The sequence below is a fragment of the Bactrocera neohumeralis genome, chromosome 5, assembly GCF_024586455.1.
Source record: "Bactrocera neohumeralis isolate Rockhampton chromosome 5, APGP_CSIRO_Bneo_wtdbg2-racon-allhic-juicebox.fasta_v2, whole genome shotgun sequence".
Classification (NCBI taxonomy): Eukaryota; Metazoa; Arthropoda; class Insecta; order Diptera; family Tephritidae; genus Bactrocera; species Bactrocera neohumeralis.
This window is the reverse complement of record NC_065922.1, coordinates 27,804,191-27,830,131: the sequence shown is the minus strand read 5'-3', so window position 1 is coordinate 27,830,131 and position 25,941 is coordinate 27,804,191. Positions and strand designations below refer to the sequence as shown.

Here is a 25,941-nt window from a genome sequence, read left to right as displayed (position 1 = left end):
CGATATCTCAAATAGTTAGGGACTAATTCGCATATCGTTCATTTTATCACTAATCAATCATACATACACATATGCATGTATACTTTATAGGGTCTCGGACATTTCCTACTGAGAGTTAAAAATTTCTTCCCAAATTTAATATACCCTGTTCTGATAAGAGTTTTTTTGTAACCATATGTAAGATTCGACAGACAATATACTCTACATTTGACCAATTCATTGCATTCGGATGGACGATATACATAGCTGATAACATTTTTGCCACTAATTTAGTTTAAACAAATAAGCCTTCAGCACTAATACACTGTGCTACGTCGGCAATGACGACAACAACACCAATGGTTCGGAACGAACGAGCAAGAGAAACAACAATTACAACAACAAATGCAAAACACAACAAGCTTAGTCGGTTAAGAGCATTATTTTTGGTTCCTTCTTATATATACTTACATACATATGTAGGTATAGTATATACGTTCATATGTGTATTGTATTATTCCTATACAATAAGAGCAATTTTATCATTTTATTGGACTAGGCACCTAATCGAGTGTCACACACGTTGGCACGTGAATTGAAATTAAATAAATGACTACAGTAAAAGAATTTAGTGTACGTATTAAATAAAAAACGATAACGGCAAAATACATTACAAAAACGAAAAGAGCAATAACACCTGTACTGGCGTAGTTAATAATTAAATTTCGCACCTTCGTTATTTCAATCCTTTGAGCGACATACATACATATGTCCTGGGTGTATGTACATAATATGTAAGTATATATATACAGATATATATGTACGTTCTAGTATTCAAGCCAAAATCGGAAAAACTTACACATAATAAACCAATAATCTGTTAATTTCGGCTGCACCCTAGATATAACAAAAAACAAAATATTATGAATATGTTAATAAGTAACATTTAATATTCGGTTCCGCTCGAAGTAATCCTGTAATTATTTCTATCTTACAAAAATTAATTTCTTTTAAATTTAGTTTTAAACACAGTAACTCCGTAGCAGCTGCTTTGTATTTGTTTATGATAATTTTTTTGTTGTTATTTGCTATTCAGTTAGGAATGCTCTCTCGACTTTCTCTTTAGAGAGTAATGATATCAACTACATACCCTACACAGGAATTACATATGTATATGTGCATGTATGTATGTACATACAGTACATAAGATTGCGTATTGGACGATTGCGTTCTCATGGTTACGTCGACGACGTAGATACCTGTTGTTGTTATTATTTTGTCGCTAGATGCTTTCGTCTTCGAAATTATCGCTTGTTGATTTTGTGGTTAATCCCGTTGCTTTCGTTGTCATTACACACGTAACATATGAACGGACTAACTCGCTATTCGGCACTTTTCTTCGCTTGCTACTTTGCTATATTTGCAGCGAACAACTCAACCAAATATGTGTTGGTGTGCATATGTACATATGTGCTGATATGTATAGCTGCGTATGTATGTATATATATGGTATCTGTATAAAAAGATTCACTGTTTCTTGGTTTGGTCAGTTGCGTACATCGTGCTTATCGTGTCGTTGTACAGAATAGATTGTGTTCGTCAACTACAAAAACAAATCGTAAACGACATTGAAATGAGAATTTACATACATATGTACATACATATATAAACTTTATGAAATTGAATGTAAAATTATTCATATGAATATAAACAAATATAACTTATAAAAAATAAATACACACACAAATAAATGTATGTACATACGTACATATGTATGTAATGTCAATGCATTTGAGTGTGAGATTTTGGGATCAAAAAGTTAAAAGAAATTAGTTTCAACTTTTTGTTTAAAAATTTATTATTTGTATAATTAATGTGGTCATATTTCCATTTGCTTAGATACATATGCCAAAATATAATTTCCAAGTACATTCATACATACAGTTACGGACAATAAAATGGAATCAAAAGTTTTGTTTTGAAACCATGGTATCATTTTTTTTTAATTCGTCATATACATATGTATGTAGTAACTTTTTTGTACAATAACAAATGCAATCATATGTACATACTTTGGAAAAGAGGAAACTTTGTCGAGTTTTACAGTTAACTGTAACTTGAAAACTGTAATTTGAAAAGCCTTGTGCATAGTCACAAAATAATAGAATCAATCTGAAAATAGTTTCATAAACGAAAAATAGTAGTTATATTAGCTTGATTAGATCTTTGCAATTATTATTTGTATCAATTATGTAGTTATAAATGGGTCGAACAAAACATTGATCAGAGGAAGAAAGATTGTGCGCCAAAAAAGCGCAAGGAAACGGTAACACGCAAAGGGAAATTGCAAACATATTGACTATTTCCCAAAAATTTGCGTTTAATACCTTAAATTTTGTGAAAAAAGGTGTAAAACATGGACGTGAAGTTTGGACGCGAGTTCGACATCCAAAAAACAAAGAAATTTGCGTCCGCTACACGATTAAGTCCTTCAAATCCCGTAGCGGCAATATAATGGTTGGATATAGAAAAACATGGACCGCCATATACACTACGTTGAAATTGTGGATAAAGTCATACTCCCATATGCTGAATGGAATTTGTCTTCAATCTGGCAATACCAACAAGACAGCGACCCGAAACTTACTTCGAGTCTTGCCAAAAATAGTTTCAGACCATGGTGCTGATATTAAGGTTTGGCCAGCGCAAACAACGGATCTAAATCCGATCGAAAACTTATGAAAATCGTTAAGGAAAAAACTCTGAGAGAAGATTCAAAAGATTGGTATTCTGTTTCACGTAACGTTTGCCGTAGTCTAATTCAGTCCATGCCTATAAGATGTGCATCTGTATGTGACATTAAAGGGTACACCACGTACGATTTTTCTATTAGTTTTCATAAAAATAATTTTTTCTAATGTAAGCTATTTTGATTCTCTTTTTTGTCCTCCGAATTTGTGCAATTTGTATTTTTCATTTGTTTTTGCAATATATGTATATAAATTGTTTTTTTTTTTTAATATTTTTACTGTTACCAATAAAACTTGACATGGTGCAAATAATAAAAATATATTTTAGTTGAATTTAAATCAAATTCATATTTTTTTTGAACGGAAAATTATGACTATGGATGGTTCTATTTTATTGTCCTTAACTGTACATTGTGACGCTGTATGTCCGTACGTATACGTAATATTTATATTAATTTTATAAAAATGCTTCAAGTAAGCTAAAATGAGTGAAATTCTAAATAAAAACATATGATTAGATAAGAATGATTATATTACGCCGAAACAATACCCAAGCATTGGTATTTTGGTTAAAACAGTACAAATTTCTTTGTACCAAAAATTTATATGTAGCTAATGACATGACGTATGAGTAATATGAGATTTTCTCAATTCGCATAGTTATTTAAAAAAATCACAACAATGGTTCACATTGTCAAACGGTATATGTATGTACATACATATGTTTTGTTTTAAATTTGGTGGATAGTTTCGTAGTTTTGTAGGGAACCTCTTTGTGAAGTAAGTCCTTATTTTTTTCGACTGGAGTATTTTCAAATATCATCCGAAGTGTTTTTATGTACTTTTTTTTAAATGCTGTTTTTTTTAGAGATAAATGATTTGACTAGACTTGACAACAGCAAAATATGTAATTCAATTCAGTGCCTGCTGATTGTGGCAGGTCGTCAAAATGTCCTTCTATCACCTCTGAATTGAATTATAATCAGCTTACTTGAAAGAAAAAATAAGTAAGGAAGCACTAAGTTCCGGTATAACATTTCATACTCTTGCAATTCGCAAGGATTAAAGTCGAGGAGTTTGGGGCGATTTTTCATCCGATTTTATTCATTCTTAGCCAAAAATGCACCGTTATTAGGACAACACGCTCTCGATATTTAAGATAACTCACATATTGGCCGATTTATAGCACTTTAAGTAGCTTTAACCAGTACCGTAATATGGGGAGTGAGCGGGGTTATCTTCCGATTTCTTTTATTTTCACACATAGAATAATTATTATACAAGATACGTTCCAAAGTAAATAGGACTTAAAAAAAAAATGGTGTTTTCGGCAAAATCATTTATTTTATTCCAAATAGTCTCCTTCTGCTTCAATACAGCTTTTTTCCCGGCCCAAAAACATGTCGAACGAGTTTTTTAGCTCGTTGGCCGGTATGGTCGTCAGTATGCCGGTGCAAGCCTTTTGAATGGCCTTCTCGGAACAAACCGTTTACACACCTTTCGTAAGCCCAAATGTTCGGTCAAAATGCGATAAATCGATGTTTTGGAGATGTTCAATACCATTTCAACGAATTTCAATTATGATTTTGTCTGATTTTTGATGAATTTACGCACAGTTTCGATGGAATTTCCGGTGATAACGGATTTTGATTTTCCCACATGTTGATCGTCATTTATGTCCTCACGACCACTTTAAAAACTTTGAAACCACTCGTGCACTCTGCTACGGGATAGGCAATCATCGCCATAAACTTGTTTCATCAATTGAAAAGTTTCGGTAAAAGTTTTACCAATTTTAAAACTAAATTTAATGTTGGCTCTTTGTTCGAAGCTAATTTTCGCACCGATAACACAAACATACTGACACTTAAAAGACAATAACTTCACTTCCTATTAATGAAATGTCATGAAATAAAGATAACAGATTCTAACGCACCAATTGACATAGATGGGGGCCACCAGGGGGCGCTAGATTCAAAAAGTCTTGTTTACTTTGGAAAGCTCCTTGTACTCCTTGTGAATACCAAGGCGAACCGTTAACTTCGGCTGCACCGAAGCTATAATATCCTTCACAGGTGCATTTCTTGTATAATATAAAAGAGTAAAAAAATATCCTTATCTTGATTCTCATCGGTGAGTTTGTGTGGCAGTTATTTGCTATAGTGATCCAATCTGAATAATCTGTTCCGAGATTGCAACATTGCCTTGGACAATAATCTATATATGCCAAATTTCCTTAAGATAGCTTGTCAAATACAAAGTTTTCCATTCAAAAACTTCAATTTAATTCGATAATTTGTATGTCATCGTATGTGCTATAATATTGCAATTTGAACAATTTCCTCGAAAATTATATATAGCCTGACAGACAGATGGACATGGCTAAATCGACTGAGCTCGTCATGCTGTTACAAACTTGTGGTAAATTTAATATACCCAATTCAGGGTATAACAATACAGCAGGGTTTATTATGCATGTAAAACAATCAATCAGATCAAAATCAGGTGCGATTACATCAATATGAAACATTACTTATTCAATCATATTATATAATATATTATACAACTATAATATACTTGCTGTGTGTGCGCACGTTTTATGTGCTTTACGTAGTCTGGTATGCTCCACTACTTATTTTATATGATTTATATGCAGAAGCTCAACGCAGAAGTTGACAGAGACCAAGTCTCAGCGAATTAGAGAGTGTCTGACGCAGGTTACTGAAGTTAGTAGATATTATATAAATGTCAACAACAGACGTAACGACGCATTTCTGCGTTGTTTCGAATATTGAAATATTAAAAAAAATATATGTTCCGGGTTTTCCAATAGGATTGGTATGATTTCTAAGTATCGTTTCAGTCATTGTTAATATGTCATGATTTGAAATTTTTTTCAATGTATTCAGTAATGTTTACAAAATTCATCATGGGTAGATATACTTAAGAACAACGTTTACAAATTATTAAATTTTATTAACGAAATAATCGTTCTCCAATAGCAATTTTTCGTACGCTTTTGCCATTTTAAGATCGTAATAATCGTCGAACTGTACTTGCTATTTGTCCAATTGTTGAAAATTTCGGACGTACATTTTGTTCACATACTCTTCAAATGCCAATAAAACAAAGAACCACTCCAAGTGATAAAAATATTGCTGTCGTTCAGGCAAGTGTTACTGAAGACCGCAATTTATCGATTCCAAGCCGTTCTCAAGAATTGGGACTGTTTCAAACACAACCTTGCGGATTTTGAGAAAGTATTAAAGTCTCCAATAACTAAAGCCATTGGGCTACCATAAACGGCGAAAATTTGCTGATTTTGCCGTGGAATAAATGGAAAACGATAACGATTTTTTAAGAGGGTATGCTGGTTAGAAGCCCGAATTTTAGGTATTTTTTTTGACGCGATAAAAAAAATCAAAAATTATTTTGACTATCCATTTTCTTACATGCTTTTTATTGATATGCTAAGAATACAAAAATTAAATTTAAAAAACTGGAGGTCGGCGAAGTAGAGACTGATGAAACAATGGCTTGTCCTGGTGTGCAGGATATAAATCCTTTCCGTGACCTAAAATGAAAATTTATGCGAAATCCGTGAAGAGTAAAAGTTAGTAGTTATTGCACAGCGAAACGTTTTTGAAAAAAAAAATTTACAAAATGGTGGAGGTTTGAAAAAAAAGTTTCGTATTTTCCTTGTTTTTTTGTGGTTCAGAAATTAAAAAAAAAAAAAAACAAATTCTTTCGAAAGCTCTTCGTAGTGCGATACTATAATGTATAAGAAAGCTCTGTGTAAAATTTCATGTGAATCGATTGAGTAAAACTTGAGATATCATGCACACCGTTTCTAGAAAAGTAGTTATGAGAAAAAACGAGTTTAAAGTTTGAGAACTAGTCGCGCGCAGTCGGAGTCGGAGTCACAAAATGAGCTGTAACTCGGAAAATAATCTTAGGGACATTTTCTTGAAAGGCTCACTTTCATTTTTTTTAGTGGTGCGGTAAATAAACAAAACTGTCGATTCTGATGTAAAGAAAATCTGGTTTCAACAAGAAGGGGCTACGTGCCACACAGCACTAGGAAGAACCGAATTATTGCGAGAGATTCGATTATTTCAAAGAATTGTGAAATTGAATGGTCTGGTTGTGATTTGTCACCATAAGATGTGATTGGTTTATTGCTTAACCAGAAACTTTTCAAGCTTTAAAAGTCAATAATGAACGTGTCGTCAGGCCATTTGAAAGATGTTATATTCAGAACTTGACTAATGTCCAGAGCATGCTGAAGTTATGAAGGGATCACTGTGAAAGTGTAATATCTAGAAATGGGAACCTAATTCCCCAATCGAAGACTATGAAATAGATGTTCCATTGCACGACTTTGAAGAGGTTCGAATAGCAATTAGCCGCCAGAAGAACAGCAAACAGGGGCCGATGGATTACCGCTGGAGCCAATCAAATACCTCGGCAAAGAACTGAAAAGATGCATGCATCAGCTTATTTCAGGATATGGTAGGATAAAAGCATGCCCGACGCGATAATTACGTTTTGTCTAATTAAAAAATCTAATATCGACCAGATTATCACCATGCGCCAAGTCTTGGAAAAGATGTGTGAAAAGAAGATCGACTCACACGATTTCTTCGTCAATTTTAATGTCGCCTTTGACAACACGAAAAGGAGCTGACATTGGACTAGACAACCGCGCCGTTAATTGTGTTTTTTCCAGACTCGATAAGGAAGTGAAGCGTATGGGTCTAGCTGTAAACGATCATTAAAAAACAGTCATCGCATTCGCGACTTGATACACACGTCACTGTTGACAGTCATAACTTTAAAGTCGTAGATAATTTCGGAACCAGTATAAACACCAACAACAATTTTCAATTATAATATTCAGAATGAAAAATTTCCGACATAATTAGGTTTAATAAAGTAAAGCTAAGCATAATATGCAAATATCTCCATGTTATTAAGTAAAAGCTGCTTACACCTATTATTTTGTCCTTATGTTAGTGTACTTACCTAAGTAAGTCCTGTAAAACTCAAGTACGCCCTATACGACACTCAAAACTTTTACAATTTAGATTACATATGTAACCTGAGCGTGTATTATATTTTATAGTATGCAATCATATTTGTACCTACATATGTATGTATGTACAAGTATGTACATGGCCGTAAAAAAATGTGCCTATGTTAGGTAAACGTTTCGCCGGCAATGCATATGTAGGTATGTCATGAAGCCAATTGACTCATGTTGCTTATACGCGTTCGCGGCACTTAATCGCGTTTCTTCCCAACGGCAAAAATACATATCTTATTTGTAAGAGTCTATGCAAACACTTAAATACGTAACTACCTTGCGTTTGCTGTCGTCTGCTCACTTCAATATTGTTCTATTTGATTTTGTTTCTCCTAGCGTATTTTCTCCCAGCCAGCCAACTTGCCACCTTGCCACGCGACAACTTGTTGCTGTTACAATTGACATTGCGTCTGCATCCGTCACTGTGGCCGCTGCATTGATAATGAATTGCTTTCATACACACTTACGTTTACGTTTCTTTCCGCATGTGTCACTGTATGAGTGAGTACATATAGAATAGAGTGAGTATATGGAAATGTGGCTGACAGAAGTGTGTCTCAACTTAATACAGTTGAATTAATTTGAATTGAATTGCGTCAAATCATTGAGGCGGGACGCTCAGCATGAGACGAAATTTCTGTTGATAAGTTGTTTGCAGAATTTCACTTACTGACGTCAGTCTAATCATTTGTCTGCCGCTGAATTGTTGATAGGAAGTTAAATTAAAATTTTACGTCAACTAAGTCTCATTGTACGCAGATTACAGCACTGTTTTCGACAATAATCCATGCAGAATTTCGTGTCGATCGGATCAGGTCGTTTTTATATAAGTACATACATATCTATTATACGATCTCCGACGTTTTCTTTCGGGTGTTACAAACTTCATACTATATGCGCATAAGTAAACATTGTTCAGGATATAAAAATATTAATTGAAAACTATTCGTGAATATTTTTAACAAATTCAGTTCAATAGTAATACTTCGGAGCGTGCGCGCACGTTAGTTGTCTCCGAGCACCTGTGAGTGGTGCAAGCCGAAAGCGAGTGGAAGTTTGCCAAGAAAATTTGAACATGTGTGAAAGTGGCACCCATTTTTCGAATAACGTAATCACAGGTGACAAGTCATGGATCTTTGAGTATGATCCCGAGACAAAGAGACAAATATCCGAGTGGCACACGCCGGCGTCCCTCGCCCAAAAAAGCCAAGAATGGGCAAATACAAAGTGAAAACGATGATTCTTAAGAGACTCAAACGAAGGGTCAGTCGGGTCCGACAAGACATCGCAGCAGATTGGAAGTTGCACCTCGACAACGCCCCGGCTCACACTGCCTTTCTTGTGAACAGCTCTCTAATCAAGGCCGGCATCCTAACGCTTCCGCAGTAGTCCTACAGCCCAGATGTGGCCAACGGACATTTTTTGTTTCCTTGCCTGAAAAGGCCGTTGAAAGGCAAGCATTTTGATACGACAGAGCGAACCCAAGCAGCGTATACCTCGGCTCTCAATGCTACTCCGGAGAATGCATTCCGTGACGCCTTCAATGCTAGGAAATCGGGCTGTCAGCGCTGCATCGACGCAGAAGAAGCCTATTTTGAAAGTTTTTAAAGAATTGAACCAATCGTTACAGGTTCAATACATTTTTTTAAATCGACTAAGTCCTATTACTTTCCGAACAAACCTTGTAGTACTTATGTATATAAAACTCGAAGATAGTAAACCTTTAAAAAAAAAACTACAATTTTACATATTTTAACACAAATATTTAGTATCGCCTTCATCTGCAACTTAGTCTCCTCAGCTAATTAAACCATGCCAACGTTTAATAAGCTATGACCAGTTGGGATAGCCTTTACATTCGCTAGATTTTTGGACAGTTTCGACGTCATATTCAAAAACTCACATCTCGTCCTCAGTGATGATGCGTTTGATGAATTTAGGCTCTACGTTTTTTTTTTGCAAAAGATTCATATCGTTTCGTGAGAGTCTTTCAATGACACTTTTCATATGCAAAACAAAACCAAAATGCGTTTAGTCGATCCATACTCATGGTAAAAATCGTTAGAATCGCGTCATAAACTAACAGCTGTCGAACCCACTCTAACCAGAGAACTTAAATGTTTTATGTTCTCTGATTGAAGTTTCGGGTAGTGTACAACTTGCTTGGTATATAACACATTCAAAAATTATTCCTATTTGTCTCTCTGTGGTTTTGAATTGTGATACCAGATGAGATACATTCAAAAATAAATCTTATTAGAAAAATTATGAAAGAATTCGCAATGAAGAAATATATTCATATTAGATACTAATATTATTTATCTAATATCTGTAACAATAGTTTTTTTATATGTATGCATCTGTGTAAAGAAAGTTGCAAATTACAATTAATAACAACATAACAGCTGATTGTAAATGTGATTTTTAACATTCCATCAGTCTGGCAGGTGTGGTACTGTCAGTATCACTGTCATTGTAAAATTTTATCAGTCGTCTATGAAATTTGTTGTTATTCGGTAATAATAATTTAATGCGGGTATTTGCTAAGTCGATGAATAAATAAAAACACTACCTTAGCTGCATAGCTGCAGCTGGACACAATTAAAGCTACGGAAAAACATCCGGAAGAGCAAACCGTGTGCTGTGGAAAAAGGTTAATTAGAAATTGAAAGTTATCGGGGTAAAAGTGTGTGTTGAAAATTAATCGTTCAGAAGTGAAAAATAATTTGCATACGTTTCATAGCAGCCAAGTTATAAAGAATTATTGTATATCTGTATAATTTGAATTCCCCCGAAATATCTGTTTATTTAACTAAAGAGTTATATCTTCACATAATTTATGGCGAATTTGCAAATTCCTTATAATACAAAATATTTTGTCAAATTTACGTTGTAACATCCGAGTTACAGGTGAGTTTCCGATTGTGCTTACCTAATAAATCAATTATTTGCAAGGCTATTGCGAGTAGGAGGCAAATTTGTGATGTAGACTTCATAAATGTATGTATGTTTATACTTGTACTTATATAGCTTTCATCTCAACCTTTTTTATATAAACATCAGCTAAAGCATGTTCCATACTGCACCACTATTTGTGGTTTGTATGGGCATATTAACATTTTTGTATTTGTCAGACGGCATTAAATCTAACAGTGCCACATCACTTACCGGTGATTACATTTCGTTGTCTGTTCCCATCAAATTGGTTCTATGTAGCCGCATAGTTTCAATAGATTTCGTATAACATGTCTCTTTTTTGGAAATACAGCTTTCGGTCTTTCATATTCTATGCTTTCATCGGTTGGTATACACAACATTTATTATTATTAGTTGAATACAATTGAAGTTCAAGTCAACATTTATTTTTGTTATTGTATATATGTATATATTTGTACTGTTATTTTCCGGTACAAAGTTTGTTTGTATGTTCGTGTGTGTCCATAATATATGTAACTAAATAAAAATAAAGGTAAAATGTGATAACAGAATATATTGTGCTCTCATTCGTATATTCTACTGATAATCACTTATTTACTAATATATAAACAACACAAAGAAAGAGTAATAACACTCGAACTAAAAAAGATTAACCACTTATACTTAATTTCATATGCATTATTTGTTTTGAACATTTAAAAGGTTGAAAACATACACACGGTGGAAAACGATCAATCCAATTAAGTCACGTCGTAATGATCTTTGTCGGTTCAAAGATTTATATATTGAAACACATTAATTTTCTATTAATTCACATATTGAACATGTAATAAACTAGCTTTAAACATCTGTATTGGTTACATATTACATACAAGTTTTTCGCTATGGATTAGCACATCTGCTGTTTCTGTTGGATGAATTGTTTTATAAGTAGAGTAAGTGACCAGATACCGCCCAGTGATCGGGCACATTTTGTAGTTAAACTAAGAAAACTGTTAAAACTGACACGTTTAGAAAAAAACTCAATTAAGCAGCCATCAATTTATAACGGTATGATAAACATAATTTGATGATAATTGCAGCGCTGACTTTATTAAAGAAATTTAAGTTTTGCGAGTATCACGAAGTGTTAAAAAGGTATTTTTTTGGTAATGACATAGTGATTTTTGAATCTCCTTTTTAGTCTGCAAATGGCGTATCGCTTCCCTCTTCAACTATCGGAATCTATCCCATCCCGGACGTGTTGTGGTTAATTGTAACGTTACGAGGTTCTTTTGTCTTTTCCGAAAATCAGAGAGCAGGAGTGCATGTTGAATAAAAAATAGATCGGCAGTCTGTTGTGATTGCAACTTCTCGACGTCGAACCTTCCTTGTGTTTGTTGACTTACGTTTTTTGCTGCAGAGGCACGTACGTCTATAACACTGGAGACGTGTCTTCCGTCTATCACAACAAGATCGATCTGGTTGGTGGCTTTTCGATCCAGAAACAGCCAAGTAGGTGGATGAATTTTCCTATGCTGAAATCTAGTACTACAGATAACCATATTTCGGGCCCCTGCGATGTCGATCAGATACTTTTTTTGCCAACCCTGGCGTTAAAATCGCCAAGCACGATTTTGACATCGAGGCGATTGCAGCTTTCATATGAGCACTTTGATCATAGAAGACATCTTTGGTCACTTCGTCTTTATCTTCCGTCGGGACGTTGGCGCAAATCATCAATATGTTGAAGAACTTCGCTTTGATGCGGATTGTGGCTAGACGTTCATCCACCGGGGTGAATTCCAGTATTCGGCGACGGAGTCTCTCCTCCACCACGAATCCCACATCGAATTTGCGCTTCTTTATATGGCCACTGTTGTAAATGCCACAAGGACCTACTCGTCTTAGTCCTTGTCCCGTCCATTGCACTTCTTGGACGACGGTGATGTCAGCCTTTGCTCTTACAAGGACATCAACCAGCTGGGCAGTGATTCCTTCCCAATTAAGGGGCCGGACATTCTATGTGCATGGCCAAAAATCAAAATCTTTAATACGTCTTCAGTGGTCATCATCAAAAGGGTGGTCTCTTATACGAGGCTGTTTTCTTCTTTTTATTGGGGGTGTTTTTACATGGCGGGGAGGGTTGTTTCGTCTTCTCACTTTAGCTCGGCTTCAAACGGATGTTTTTTGGTTGCCCAGTGGATACTTGGTTTAAGACCGGAAGTCGTGAGCTGCTTAAGCCACATGTAAAAGAATCGTTTCTGGCCTCTCCCAAGTGAATGGCTCCGAGGATATTGTCCCTTAAAGGGCGATGAGACCAAATTTTCTTTATACATATGTCCAAAAATGGGAAAAGTTATTGCACTGAAAGGTTACAAAAAAACATACCAAATATGGTGAGAAATTACACCATAACAGTATTGTTATTTTCCCTAGTCTCACTATACTTCTGTTTGAGCTCTATTATATTTATTTTCAAAATACAGTTGAACGTCCCTAACTCGAAACACCATAATCCACAAAAAACTTCGAGTTAGAGAAAATTCTAGTTATGGAAGTAAATTTGTATGAAATTTCTGCTCACTAGCACATTTACCCTACATATAGTACTTGCATATAATTCAATGCAATCAAAAATTTTTAAGGTGCCATGAGAACTACATAAAACGCGTTTTATTTTTTTATTAAATTAAGAGAAATATTTTCTGTTTTAAACATTTTTTCTTTTTTTTTTTTTTTAGCCATCGAGCTATTACAAATAATAGCAATCTCCAAAGTTCCAAAATAACGGAGGCAAAAGGTGACTAAACCGTGAGATACCTGAAAATATGCGCTTCAATAAGCATGGTTTAGCGACATTAGCCACAAACCCTACAGTAAAATTTGAAAAGGAAGGACTTTTGATAATAACAGAACGTCAAGAGGGGTTTTTTCGTCGTGCAGATGGTAAGATAAAAAATTTCGTATGCTGGTGTTTATATAACCATATGTAAATGTATGTATGTACATATAAATATATACATATATTTGGTTTTTAATTATTGCCTCTGTAAAAAGTGTATATCAAAAGTTTGGGATATATTAACTATTGGTTAATAAGTATGCATTTTGTAACCATTGACTATATTTAAAATTAATTATTGTGGCGCGAAATTTTAGCCAATTATTCATATTATTACTATGTGAAAAATCATGCCAATTTAAAATCGCTAAATACACCATTTATTTTATAGTAGGGGCAGGCAACAAATATTACCTATGTAATTTTTATCGCGGGGCTTAATTATGTATTTATTTATAATAAAAGTGCATGGTATATAAAAAATATATATAACTATTTACGTTTAAATGTATTTAATATACATATAATTTGCTCTTTTTTGATGATTAAATATACATAAGAATGTTTACTATATACTCAATAATTGGCTAAAAATTCAATTAATGTGTGTATTGTGTGTAAACAATAGTTCCTAAAGAATATAAACTAAATTTGCCGATTTTATTTCACTTCAAAATAGTTTAAAAAATGCTTTCATTATATAAATTATGTTTCTTTTGTATTATATGGTATACATTTATATGTATGAAAATCATTTTTTCACATTACTTTAACCATATCATGTTTTTTCTCATATTTAACAGGAGTAATACCAAATACCATACATAAACGAATACCTTTACACAAAACCATGTTATATCTTTTGTAACAAATGTAAAGATAGGTAAAGAATTTATTTTTATCACTCCTAAAGCACAATACTAATCCGTAGCAAGGCATATAATATTCATAAATATGTTTATTCAAGCGCTGCACAGTTTAATCGATTTATGTACTACTGCATTCTGTAAAATACTTACTTCACTTTCACACATTTTAATGGGAAATTTGGTTTCGGCTCCTCAAAATGTATAATTTCAATAAATAATCAATACGACTTCACTATCCAAATTTAAAAATTTTTAAATTGCTTTCAACCCGATACTTTTAAGTAAACTTTTCGATGGTATATTTTTTTATTCATGTTTTTTAGTAAATTACCCGCGTTGGTGTAAGTTACGAGGTAATTTGTTATTCTACCTAAAGGATCACGATGCTCAGTCACCACCAGCTGGTTTACTCGTGCTTGAAAACTGTCGACCATTGATACGAAATGAAGAGCGCGAATTTGACGGTTTCGCATTCATTTTAGGTAAGCATTTATCAGAACTAAAAAAATACGCTGAAATTGTATTTGTTTATTGTTTTAGAATTCGAAGGCAGTCAGCCGCAACGAATCTCAACACGTACGGCCAAAGAGCGCTTGGAGTGGGTGAAGTGCATTCAGTTAGCCTCCTATGCCTATTTAGATCGGCAAATTAAATATTTACAAGATCAAATTACTAATAAAATGGGCAATCGCATCGAGAGTGGTGTGTCACCGGCGGGTACATTTACATCAGCCACCGATGCATTACTTTTGAATGCAGCAACCAATGGTGGAGGCAGTGCTGCAGTGCCAAAAACAAAGAGTTCAGCATCGATCAAAGTGGAAGAAGGTGATCTTATACAATTTTAAGAAGTTTCAAATTGCCATAGATTTTTTAAAACTAGCATATGTATATATATGATATACATATATATACATATGTATATATATTTTTTTTTAATAATTTTTTTTTAGCTTAGATTGCATAGAAAAATTTAATAAATTTAATTAACGATTAATAACGTAGAGTTAATTTTAATTTAACAGTTATTTAGCAACATTTTAATATTAACCCCACTGTAATAAGGGTTTTTGTTTAAAAGCACGCAGTGCTAATTTTTTTTTTACAGAGCAAATTCAATTTATTTTGACAATTCAATTCGATTGTTTATTCTTGTGAATTGTATTAAATTTCACCAATTTAACCATAAGCCAAATTTTTTAGTGAATTCTGAATACTTTTGAAATTATTATTAAATTAATTTGCTGAGCTATTTAACGTCATATATGTAGTAAATCCTTTCCGGTAGTTAAAATAAATTGTTTTTAGCACTTAGTCTCTGATATGATCTCTATAACCCCCAGTTTTAAGCTGTAAAGTTTTCCTCTTAACTCGGCAAATATAGTTTTTTCTTGAGATTCGAATGTGACATATTTGTCGATTCAAACAAGTTTTTCCTATTACCTTCTATAAAAATCGACAAATTTTTGAGAATGCAGGGACGTAATTTTATGACAACTTGTGCATGTGAAATCTCTAGGCATTTGGAATTTTAAAATTTCTGTTATATTGGTTATGGATGGTTTAAATATTAATATTGTATATTTTTATATACATAGATATTTTTTTGTAAATAGCTTACATAACAACTAATGTGATACCAAAGTTTGCATTTTTGTATATTTACATAAATATAATATTTCTTTATTAGTACATAAATGTATGATAATATTTGAACTCAATGAAATAAAGTTAAAACGTTCACAGATAAAATGCATTAATATTCTTTATCTATTTAAAATAATACCGTGTTTATAAATCCTAATTCATAATTTAAATTTCATTATGCGTTTTTTTTTTAAAAAGTTATCAATCTCTTAAAAAATCACCCGATACATAGATATTTTTTTGTATAGCTTACTCTCTCCATTCATTAATATAAATAACTGAATCATATATAACCCTAACACTTTTTAACACACCTTAATTTTCTGTCATTCTTTCTCCAATCGTCAATTTTCGCTTCGCTTGTGCCCCTTTAGACCTCAGCGAAATACCAATTTGTGAGTCTGCCTTATCCTGTGATAGTCTGCCGTGTGGCGATCACGGACGACTGCCGAATACACGCGTCGTCTGTTCATTACTTTCGCTTGGTAATACATGGCGTGATTTTGCGCGTACCGAAGTCGTCGAACGCTCTGCGAATCCGCAATTCTTGTGCACTATGCGATTTAAACGAAGTGATGGCTTCTCAGCAGACACACTGTTGCGTTTTACAGTCTATGATGTACGCGAACGCTTGTCACTCACCGCTGTGCCACTTGCCTACGCTGAAGTGGCTTTAGGTGTCATACAAGTGAGTTGCACATTTTCAATTGCCTTTTTTTTTGATAATGACTGTTGATTTACATGCTAAAAAGGATGCTACTCGCTTCCGTATTCCACTGCGTGCGTTGGACGGTGAGGGTGGCTTTATAACGATCGCCTCATGGGCTCCGGAGACAGATCGACAATCGCCACCCCGTTCCACTACGCAGGTGTTTGAAGAGCACACGAAAGGTATGTAGCGGTGTTTACTTATTTCCAATTTTATTCATATATTTACTAAATATTTGTTCCTTAGGCCATCGACGTTCGCAATCTCTGCCACCTAAATTGGGTGTGAAACTATTTGTACCTTTTCAAGGCCTTCTGCAATTAGTATTCGCAAATCCTTTGGTGAGTTTTATTATAGTTTTATGAATACGTATAATGTAATTACATTCATATTCTGTTGCAGATTCACACATATCGTTTACACTCAGGTATGGGAGGCGACATCAGTGTTCACGAAACACTGCTCGAAAGCAAATACAGCTTTACAATACCTCAACAATTACTGTAAGAACAATAAATTTACTACGTTGGTAAAGTTATTAATGTTTTCATCACATTTGAAGCTCTATATGGATATTGCGTGAAAAGGAATTGTTACAAGAAATCTCTGGTATGGGTGAATTAGGTGGCGAATGGCGACAACGCCAAATGGATTTACTTGATAAACATCTAAAATTACTGAAAGATTATTCGCAGGCGAAACAAAATCTACAGCAGATTACCAAGGAGGAAGGTGAGTTAATAACGCCGACGATTCGGTAGTAATTTAAACTAATTCGTTATTTAACTATGTACTTAAAGTAATATTAGACTAATTGGAGTTATTTAACTTGTGTATCAAATTTGAGCCGGATTGGTTTTAATTTTTTCTCTTATATTGGTACAACTTTTTCATGTTCGTTTGAAATTTGATCGTGATTTGGAATCACGGTTACGCAATCGTTGAACATGTTTGAGAATAACTTTGGGAAGTCTATTTTACCATTGTTTGAAAATTGTAGTGTTGCCATCGAAAGATATATCTTATGTACAGACTCAACACATTTTGGTTAATGTTTTGGGTATGAAGCGTGTCAATGGTAGACTCGTATCAAGCGATCTGAATATTTTGGAAAAACGTAAAAAAAAATGCTTGACACCGTAGCTGAAGAACCCTATATTCATCAAACGCAAAGTTACCGGTGAACGTTTATGAATATGACATGGAAACTCTCCAAAAATCTAGCGAATGGTGCTTCACAAAATGAGCCTAAAGCGAAAAAGAAAACAAAATTCGCGGAAGGTACCGAAGGCTATCCCAGTTGAGGCCGAGATTTTTATTAAAATACGTGAAAATTTATTTTTTTTTGGTCAGTCCGGGACAAATTTGATCATTGGTATTATTAAATGTTGGTAATTAATACCTGATTTATACACTACCTAAGTAAAGGCAGCTCTTACCTCTATTAAAAAAAATCAAAATTTGTTCCAATATATCAAAATTCGTTCCAATTTTTTTTAAGTTTATATTAGATATGTATGTTTTCGTTACTATTTTTTTAATTTTACGAGTTTTTACGTTAGCATACACAACAGGTTTTTAAATTGTTAAAAAAAAAATGCTGTAAATCTCACAAAATTCTCCCATATCATAGGTCCGTATTTCAAACGTTCTTCCGTAAAGACTGATGAATCGCTTGAATTTATACCAGTCAATTTGCATTTGCAACGAATGTGGGCACAGAATGACACCTTGAATCGGTCTGGTATTCTGGACATTATAACGGTTGGTGCATTTACACGTCATGCTGGCAAAGGTCGTACTGGAGGGCTTATAAAGTAAGTTATATTTAATTTTTCTTATAAACAAAAGAAGCAAATTGATTTTCGGGTTTACAAACTTTAAAACTTTAAGCAATTAATATTTTAGTATGCTCATTCACTTTTAAAATATTTCATATCCAAGGTTATTACAAGAAACCAAAGATTCACCATCGAAATTCGAACAAGGCAATGCATGCAAAGTGCAAGCCGCCAACGATGCCGTACAGGCTATAAAGCAGCTACGTAAGGAGATCGTTGAAATAATGTCACAACTACTGTCACTTGCCAAGAGTAAAAACCCAAAAGGAATGATGCCTTTGTGCAATGAGATGATTACGAAAACCAAAACCTTACTGAATATATGGGAACCAAGCTTGGTGGAGGAGGCTTTCGCATTTGTTGAACAGCACCGCATCATTGAGGAACCTGACAACGTATTGATGGTAAATTTTAACCTTTGATCACTGAAATTTTATTTATAACAAAATAATAATAAAATTATATTCTTACTTAGCCCATGTCACCATTTCGAAAAATCACTCAACAACTCTGCGCTCTGGACTTGAAATCTCCTGAACTGGAAGATTTTGCGACACCTATTGTCGCTCCACCAGACCTCTGGCCTCGCACTAAGACCCCCACAGGTTTCGCCGGCTGTGCGGGTCGCCCATTAGTTCGCTCCAATAGCCTTTGTCTACGGCCGTCACCCTCGACGATGGACATAAATGCCATACATGCACTACATCGCACCGTAAAAAGTTACAACGAACAATTACGCAATCGGGCGGCAATCAAAAACATTACAACTGGTGTTGAAAGCGAAGCAGAAGCGGAAGCTACATTCCAATCTTTACCAGTACATTTGAATGACCCCACAACCGATATTACATTTACTGAAAGCCATTTTAGCACTGCAGATGGTATAAATGCGAACATCGGCAATGATGTTTCAACGCTTCAATTAATTGACCTGGACGAGGTTGATATGGGGCAGTTGAATAACGGAAGTCAAATTCCCTCTTCGCATACATCTGTGCCAAGAAATTTCGATACACAATACGCAACGCACATAGATTCTGAGTTAGATTTAGATTACAATGCTACCGCACAGCAACATGGCAGTTTTCTCGATACAAAAATTATGAGTTCTTCGCCATCTGCTAATTACTATCGACCCACAGAAGAGCCCGAGCCACTCGATTTAACGCAATTAAACATTGAGGCAAGTGTTATGTGTCTCGTGAGTAAAATTAAGTTTCTCTGTGGACGTTGTGGTAGTCCAGCAATACGTCTGCGACATCCAAAGCCTAATATGAAACGAACGGGATTCCAACACTCTCCCGCACCGCCAGATCTTGTAGCTAGTCAAAATAAGATAGCAGAAATCGAAGATATTGGCATGGTTTCAGAAGCTACTGATGAGCAGGCGGGGGTTACCAATGGTAATGGGCTGAATTTAGACCTCACACAAAATGTTGAAGCGCTGGAGCAAATCAAAGAACAAGATCATCCATCTGTGACCAATATAGAAGGTATCACGCCACCTAAAAAAGGAAACAAATTCACGGATGGTGAGTACTGATCATATTCAATACTTGAAAGTATAAGACATTGTCTTATCAATCCAAAACAAAAAAAAATTAGTTTGACAATTTACTTTTTAATTATTATTCAGGCCTCGACTTATCGCTTACCACAGATTGGGCTTCCGAGTTGCGCCCCTCGATGCGAAAATTACGACATGCCATGGATGGTTTGCTGAAAACAGCTCGTCTAATGCATTCCGTGCAACGTCTACAGCAGGATATGAAACGCAACAGTATAAATTTAGAAATTATGTATCGGCGTGATGTGTGTTTTTCACAAGCGGTAAACTCTTTGCCTTCGAATAAAAAGTGTTAAGTTAATTTAGTTGTTATTTACATTGCAGTTGACAGCTCTCATCGCTGCACTAATGGCCAAACTATGGGGCACTGAGATAACCGAAAACTTTATCAAGATACTCAGGGATTTAGGACCACTTGCATACTTCGAAGGTTTGCTTTCGTTGTATGGCAACGAAACGGATATGTGGGGCGATATGTGCATCGCTATTGAGGATCTTTCTGCAGTGAATTTTACGCTAATGCGCAGTAATACACAATGGTATGTGATTTTCATATACGCGATAATTCATCACTAACTTTTATTTACTTATTTTCGGTAGCGATGTGCACTCGCCGATGCCGATGCCACGAGTCACCGGTTCGAGGCAATCATTGAATGTTTTGCTACCCGTGCCAGAGCATGTGTATGCTGTGATGCCAACGCAAGAGACGATCACCTTCAAATTAACACCGGTGTTCTTCAATATCGGCATAAATGAAAAAGCAACATTAGCCGAAACATTGGGACAAACACGTGAACAACATCGTTCGAATTGGGACAATTTTGTGCGTCTAAAACAGTATTATAGTCGTTACCGGAAGTTGCAACTCGTTACGCCAGATACGCCAAGCAAGCATGAACCCCATCCCCCGGCAACGCAAGCACTCACTAACATACTCAATTTTATGGAGGATCAGTTGCGTTCAAATGTATCAAAGAATGTGAAAATTTTGCATTTAGCCGAAGATGCGTGTCGTCTAATGTCTGGCTTGCGTTTTACCTCATGTAAAAGTGCCAAAGACCGTACTGGCATGTCGGTGACACTGGAACAGTGTCGAGTGCTCGTGCAAGAGTTTAATTTGCCAGCCAAAAGTGTTCCCTATGTTCTAAGCACTATGCGCAGGTAAATATAAACTATTTTTCTAATTTCGTTTTATTGAATAAATAGGCATATTTCAATGTTTTTTATTTTACGTAGCGATGGAACACGTATGGATAATGTCTTTAAAAATATTGATAAGCGCAAATATGCGTTCAATCTGCCACAGGTTTTTTCATTACCAGCAATGTATCGACCACCAGCTGGTTCCTACGGCAAGGCAGAGACCTAAACGCATAAAAAACATTTTAAATACTTGAGAAAGCAAAAAGTAGTATCAAAGTCACTAAAATAGGCAGCAAATTGTAATATCAGCATATATATATTAGAATTCACATATTTAAGTAAGAGCCTTTATTAACCTCATATGTTAGAATTTGATAGACGTGATAAAAATTTATCAAAAGAAAAGGAGCCTCAAATGAAAAAATATATTTAATTGTTAAATTATTATGATAAAAACTCATAACAATACGCACATTTTTCAATATAATTTAGTTTTAAGCTAAGTTGATAGGTATGAAAGCATATTGGGTATACCATTTAACTTACTACTTTTTGTCTCAGAGATAAGTATTGTTTGAAAGTTCGTTAAAAGTTATTTTAATATGGTTTCTATAATTTTTATGACAAAAGTATAAAAAACTGTAAAATATCGTCTTAAGTAGTGGGATTCTCATCGGCTTTTTAATTCGTTACGTTATTCGTTAGCGATAAGAGGATATATTTCACGTCACCAATCTGGCAAGCTTAATATTTCTGTAAGTTTTTGGCGCGTCAATCAGCTGTTTGAAATTATTTTAATTTGCAATTTATTTGCATCGTGGAATTTAAGAGTATTTATTTTAACAAAATTTTACCATCATTAAGTGAAGAATAAAAAAATGGCGGTTATAATAGAGTTATAAGACTAAGTCTTTAAAAAGTGCTTTTACTATTTCAACTAATAATTTAAATTTTTTTAAGGTCCTGATGTGTTAACGTGAACTGAATGCTTATAAAAAAGTATCCTAAAATCAATTATAAATGCTTATATTAGCTGAAAACCTTACTATTGATTTGAATTCTTCTGAAAGAAAAAATATTCAAAAAAGAAAAATTTACAAAACAACACAATGTTTATTACTTAGTTGTCCACTTATCAATGATATTTTATTAAGTGAACAAAGCAGTAAAAAATTTAAGAATCTGAATAATGCTTATTGCTAGCCGTACTTAATTTTATTTCTCCACTAGCGACACAAAATTTAATGAAATGTGCTAAATAATTATGTAAAAATTAAAATATTTTGTTTTGAGTCTATTTTTTTTGCTAGTTTTTAGACATAATAAAGTAAATTTGTTGTGAAAAAATTGAAGTTATATACATATTTGGGCAAACCCTTTTTGTGCCAATTAAATTTCTTTTTCATAGAATTCTTTTTAACACAATTCTATGAATATGCGCTTTTATCACCCATATAAAAAGGAAGAATTTATTATAAACAACAATTGTGCCAAATATTTATTATCGAGAATGTAATATGCATTATCTCTTTTTTAACATTAGTAATATAGTGACGAAAGCGCTTAAGTTACGAAACGAGAAATACACATCAAACTCTAAAAAATGTATGTTGCGATAATCGGTTTTTATCAAATTTCTATTAATGTTCAAAGTATATTTTAAGAAGTTTATTTGTTGACAATGTAATGCAAACGTTGAAAAAATTCATAAATATTTATTAATAAAAATTACATAAGAAATTGTGCCGCATGCTATAAGGAAAACGGTTGTATGAGATGTAACGGCGCTTAGTTTTTATGTAACAAAAATATATTAAGTTGGTTGAAGTACTTGTATTTATAATGACCACACAATAAAAATTCACTGATAACGTTTAATATGAATGTTACATTTTTCTTAGTTCAGGATGTGTATATAATCCTAAAAACTTTTTAAACAGCAACATTTAGTTGATTTGTTTCAAGTGTACACGATTAAATCCAAATTTATATATATACATATGTATACATGTATATATATATACATACGTACTTATATATATATATAATTTAAAATTTTTAAATTTGAATTAAAACATTTATTTAATTAAAGTCAGTTGGCCAGACATTCGTTTTTATTAAAATAAGCGATTTTATCAATTTTGTTATTATTATCGGGAGAACACTGTACACGGTTTGATCTGCGAAATTTATAAGTAAATCTGAGCTAAAACACCAGGCGCCCAGAACAGCACAGAAAGCAACCCGCCGTCTCCGCTCATTCACAATAGATAATTGAGGAGGTTAGGTAGTGTTCACACCAAGCACGTCTTATTTAATTAGTTTGATTTTAAAAGCAGAAAAAATTTAATTATTGAGATGTTATTAAGTATTTTTATTATATAAAATAGTAAATCTATCAATTAATCGTACTCAATAACTGTTTTTTTTTTGTTTTTAAATTCAAACTAATTAAATAAGACGTGCTTGGTGTGAACACTACCTAACCTCCTAAATTCTCTATTGTGAATGAACGGAGACGGTGGGTTGCTTTCTGTGCTGTTCTGGGCGCCTGGTGTTTTGGCTCGGATTTGCTTATAAATTTCGCAGATCAAACCGTGTACAGTGTTCTCCCGATAATAATAACAAAATTGATAAAATCGGTTATTTCAATAAAAAACGAATGTCTGGGCAACTAACTTGAATTAAATAGATGTTTTAAATTAAATTAAAAAATTTTTACTATATTTTTCGTAATTGTTTACACATGAATTATGTATTTTCTTTTTACAATTTATTTTATACACTTAATTATAGTCGTTAATGCGCCCAATTCCGAGTCGTCGCTTTCGTATTTCTGTCTTGAGCCAGGACGGCACACCACGTATTGGATGCGCATTTGGGAAGCGCAGAGGCTCTTCAGGACCTTCAAATGGATGCGTCGTAGCCAATTTGCGTTCCAGGAATTCTTGATTGATCTCTTTAGGATCACGATAACGATCCAAATACAAATTGAACGCCTGCTTCAGCGGGAAGAATTTCTGATCAGCTATATATGGTTTGGGGAAGTCATATTCGAAAACTGGTTCCTTAATATCTGTTGAAAAAATTATATATTTTTTAATTTATAATTTTATTATTGAAGTTTTATTCAAACATACTTAACACATTGTGATAGAAGTTCGTAATTGAACTATCCCAATCGCTTTGGAAAAATGCAAGCCCCGCTGGGGTTATATGATCCTGTTGATCGCGATAGAAATCCAGTGTTTTGAATGTACGCTTCTCTAGATTATTCGTCTCATTCTGTGAGAGCTTATATTGACTGAAATCCATTTTGCCATTTTGTTTGTATAAAACAAAGACCATGCGTTGATAGCCAACACCTTTTGGTGGAAAAGGTGGTAAATATTCGACCAACACTTCGCCCTTCTTAACATCACCGTTGGGAATATTTGAGCTATGTACAGAATAAGTAAATATAATTATTATGCTAATAAAGGTGAAAAAGGATGATCGAAAGCTTACATAAACCAATGCACATATTCAGAAGAACTATCCGTAAAATGCGCATCAGGATTCGTAGCTACTAGCGTCCAAAAACTATCTTTTGTAGATTTCTGCAATATAAAATAACTTGTGTTACTTCAGCAGCAATAAAATAAATGCAAGAAAATGTGTTGTCACTAAATAAAATTCATACCTTCCCAGTTATAGGATCGATCGTGCCATCAAAACTGACCTCTGGTGCATTTGCCGCTTCCGCAGGTTTTATGACGTTTCCATTAAAAACACAGCTTAAATTACCGCCGTCAAGTGGATACTATAAAAGCAAAATAATTTACCAACGAAATTATATTCTATGTTATACCAAATACCTGAATATTCAGTGCCACTCGAGGTACAAAATATGCTAAACCAAATAGATCATCAAAAATGCCATAATGGTCAGCAATTACACGCATATCATATTGACCGGTGGTGGCTCGATACTCCCGGTCCACTTCATCCAAATCAATTAATACTGAAATAAATAATTCATTATTAAAAATTACGATATGGGTTGAAAATATTATTACATTTATTAGCTCGAGCTAATTTTTCCACTTCTTCACTAGATCGTTGGGCTTTCAAGTGCGCTAGTCGCTGCTTCAACTGCTCCGAACGCGATGATTTTAAATGTGGGAAACCAATGTTTACACGTGCTGTTAATTCTGGATCTTTGACATTTTCTTCTAAAATATACAAAAAATTACCATTCATTAATCATGATAATACGTAACATTTTCCAATAATACGGTACTAGCACGCCGTTATGATCACCCACCCTGCAAACGTTGTTCTAATGATTTTGCAACACCTGGCCGTTTGCCGCGTATGGTATGTCCTAATCTTGCTGAAATTAACAGCACATTGTTGTTTCGTATAACTGTAGTTAAGCTGCTTTTCACTAACAAATTAGTTAATGCCATTTTTTCAATCCGGGAAAAGAATAACACAACCTAAGATTTTCCAATAACGGACTATAAACAGCTGATTGCATGTTCACAATAGGACGCAGCTATTAGAATTCACAATAAAGCATATATATTGTTAGGCTACATTTA

At 34.1% G+C, this 25,941-nt stretch overlaps 2 protein-coding genes across 6 annotated transcripts; one reads left to right on the top strand and one right to left on the bottom strand.

The window, feature by feature from the left end:
- Window positions 1-10,293: 10,293 nt before the first annotated feature.
- LOC126759736 (inositol polyphosphate-4-phosphatase type I A) lies at window positions 10,294-23,233 on the top strand. 5 transcript variants are annotated; one of them, XM_050474825.1, is made up of 16 exons: window positions 10,294-10,468; window positions 13,476-13,680; window positions 14,769-14,927; window positions 14,986-15,273; window positions 16,467-16,780; window positions 16,845-16,983; window positions 17,048-17,142; window positions 17,204-17,304; window positions 17,364-17,533; window positions 18,435-18,618; window positions 18,746-19,046; window positions 19,118-20,174; window positions 20,279-20,472; window positions 20,534-20,748; window positions 20,810-21,373; window positions 21,449-23,233. In XM_050474825.1, the coding sequence occupies exons 2-16, from the start codon at window positions 13,563-13,565 to the stop codon at window positions 21,579-21,581; spliced, it is 4,032 nt and encodes a 1,343-aa protein (XP_050330782.1). In that variant the 5' UTR covers window positions 10,294-10,468; window positions 13,476-13,562; the 3' UTR covers window positions 21,582-23,233. The 5 variants fall into 5 exon arrangements, with proteins under 5 accessions (XP_050330782.1, XP_050330780.1, XP_050330785.1 ...); XM_050474823.1 differs by having other exon boundaries at window positions 10,294-10,725; XM_050474828.1 differs by lacking the exon at window positions 10,294-10,468 and adding an exon at window positions 11,026-11,115.
- An 824-nt stretch (window positions 23,234-24,057) lies between these two features.
- LOC126759759 (39S ribosomal protein L38, mitochondrial) lies at window positions 24,058-25,875 on the bottom strand. The gene is made up of 7 exons (XM_050474862.1): window positions 25,662-25,875; window positions 25,414-25,569; window positions 25,213-25,358; window positions 25,038-25,157; window positions 24,863-24,954; window positions 24,496-24,794; window positions 24,058-24,431 (listed from the first exon to the last, which is right to left on the bottom strand). Exons 1-7 carry the CDS (start codon window positions 25,804-25,806, stop codon window positions 24,142-24,144), a joined length of 1,248 nt encoding a protein of 415 aa, XP_050330819.1. The 5' UTR covers window positions 25,807-25,875; the 3' UTR covers window positions 24,058-24,141.
- Window positions 25,876-25,941: the final 66 nt, after the last annotated feature.